A 2,531-nucleotide genomic window follows, 5' to 3' on the forward strand; every position below is an offset into this window, starting at 1 on the left:
CCAAATACTTCATAAAGAATACTGAAAAAATATTATGTTTTCTAATTATATGATCATTGTATTTTAGCACTTTGATGCATTCAATTAGAATGCGACAACAAGAGATATTGAATCTGTGAAGGATTCACAAGGACAAAAAATTGGATTCTCGAGAACAAAAATCATGTCCTCCAAATCAAAACTCATAAATTGACTGAATATCATCTGAAAACTTGCCCATGCCTTATGAAACAATATTGGGTATTGAAGAAATTTTTTCTAACTGCTAAAAAGCTAAGCATATTTTTCTGCTCAACTTTTGCATGTTCATTATCAATATGTACGATAAAAATTAATGATGCATTGGAAAATCAAAGCTAAACTGTTATGTATACTAGGAAAAATAGTTAAATAAAATGGGTTTTGATGATCAAGAAGAAATACCAACACCAAGAAAATCTATGAAAGGAACATCCTTCGTTTTGATGGATTCATCCTCTTGCTCCTGCTGGGAATTACTCACTCTAATATTTGCTAGCTTGGGTGCATTATCAGTAAAGCTCATCAACTCCTTCATCACACCATTATTAGTTTCATAATTATGACCAAGTTTAAGGTAGCCAAAAGGACTAGGAACGACCGTCCTGTAGTTTGGGAGACCAAATGCACTGGAATTTCTGAAGCTGCTACAATATGCTGAAGCGTTTGAATGATATTTATATAGAGATTGATCTAAAAACTTTGAGCTCTCCATGGAGTAATAACTAGAACCAGAAGGCAATAAATAATCTTTTCCATCTGTTCTTGAGAATTCGACTGAAGATGAATTATTTGAAGCCATCATTATTGATGAAGTAAAAGTCCCAGATGGTGAAGAAATTGATGAGGGTGAGACTGAGAAAACCCTTTCTTTACTGAGGTTTTGAAATTCAAAAAACCTATTGTCTCCAATTCCTGAGCTAAAAGCCTCTTGACATCTTGCTTTCCTTGGAGTAAAACCAGTTGAACTTAACTTGGAGACGCTAAGACCATCTTGAAAACTACTCTTCCCACATAGCTTGGACTGTTCTCTTTGTTTTCTAGCCATTATAACATGCCAGTGATTCTTCACTGCATTATCGGTTCTACCAGGAAAGAGTCTAGCTATTAGTGCCCATTTGTTTCCATGAATATGATGAGCAGCAAGGAGCCTTCCTTCTTCCTCTTCTGTAAATGGCCTTCTGTTGATTCTAGGGTCAAGTTGATTAAACCACCTCAATCTGCAGCTCTTCCCTGTAAAAACAGATACAAATAAAATTAAGAATAGTTGGGTCATGGGTCATATATTTGCATAAGAGATCGATCTTGCTTTTGTTTATGATCATCTGTTCATGACTTACGATGCTATTAGTTTTTAAAAAAAAAAGTTGCTCAAGTAGGTAGAAGGGAGATATCTGATAGACATGTATGTGAAAAATAAAATCTAAAATACTAATCAGTAACCCATATGACCACACTAGCTCACCCAAAAATCATGATGTTTTCTGATTTAGTATTAAGTTGTGAATGATCAGCTTAATAATTTGTGAGCTGAATACTTTGCTTGAATATCATACTTTAGGTCCCAAAAGATTATTAAAAGTTAACCAGAGTGGAGAGAAAGATAGAGGATAGAGCTGATTTTCCAAGTCTAATAACACAGTAATTAGTTACCTGATCTTCCTTGGAGCTTTTCTGCAATAGAGTTCCAGTTTTGTGCACCATACTGTTCAACAAGTTGCCTGAGTTTTTCATCCTCAGCAGGCCTCCAGTGTCCTCTAGGACAAGTACTCTTAACATCATAACTAGAAGCAGCTCCTGAATCCTCCATGGATGATTGGTGGAAGATATGTTAATTGCTTGTCATCAAGGCTCAAGCACACCAGAAAGGAGTCGCCAAGAAGATATATAACGGAGGGAGAAAGGAAAATGAAGAGAGAATATAAGAAAGTGCGGTTGGTTTAGGGTTATGGATGGGAAGTCACTTTTGTTGGTTTTACACGGCACATTAAGCCAATGAATCTGTAGAACCACTGACCCTTTCTTGTTATGCTATTGGCCCATGTACCACTCTATCAAAATTTCCCAACAATATATTTCCTTCATTGCTAATGCTAGCTCATCTTTCCCAATAATGCACTTTCTCTCTTACCTTTTTAAGCCATGGTATTACGTGAAATCAAGCCTGGTGATTAGGGCACCTATAGTAGTTTTTATTAAAGGGACAGCTCTCCTGATGCAAACACTACTTGCTTTCCTAATTGCATTCATGAGCAAGGGATCACGAATTATCACCTTTAATATATGCTTTGTCATGCAAATAATGCAGGGATATGCCCAGGGACAGATCGAGGATTTCTGATTAATGGGAGCAAGTATTTTAACTTAATTTATAAAATTTTTATTGAAAAACAAATTAACATTTACTACAATTTTTTCTATAAAATACAATTTTTTATGTCATAGATGCAACATTTGCATAGCTAAATTAACTATATCGTTATTAATTAATATAGTCTAAACACTATAATCTC

General features: G+C 35.0%; 1 protein-coding gene across 1 annotated transcript; it reads right to left on the reverse strand.

The window, feature by feature from the left end:
- Positions 1–320: 320 nt before the first annotated feature.
- LOC111314996 (uncharacterized) lies at positions 321–1,992 on the reverse strand. The gene is made up of 2 exons (XM_022916612.2): positions 1,672–1,992; positions 321–1,251 (listed from the first exon to the last, which is right to left on the reverse strand). Exons 1-2 carry the CDS (start codon positions 1,826–1,828, stop codon positions 410–412), a joined length of 999 nt encoding a protein of 332 aa, XP_022772347.2. The 5' UTR covers positions 1,829–1,992; the 3' UTR covers positions 321–409.
- Between the last annotated feature and the right edge of the window lie 539 nt (positions 1,993–2,531).

This window comes from Durio zibethinus, chromosome 20, assembly GCF_047325235.1.
Source record: "Durio zibethinus cultivar Kanyao isolate XHJ-2024 chromosome 20, ASM4732523v1, whole genome shotgun sequence".
In the NCBI taxonomy this organism is placed as follows: Eukaryota; Viridiplantae; Streptophyta; class Magnoliopsida; order Malvales; family Malvaceae; genus Durio; species Durio zibethinus.

Bases quoted from the DNA above. Each gene is read 5' to 3' on its own strand.
- LOC111314996 (XM_022916612.2), bottom strand. From the start codon at position 1,828: ATGGAGGATTCAGGAGCTGCTTCTAGTTATGATGTTAAGAGTACTTGT. The intron at 1,252-1,671 runs GTAACTAATTAC...CTGTTTTTACAG, and splicing joins AAAGCTCCAAGGAAGATCAG to GGAAGAGCTGCAGATTGAGG.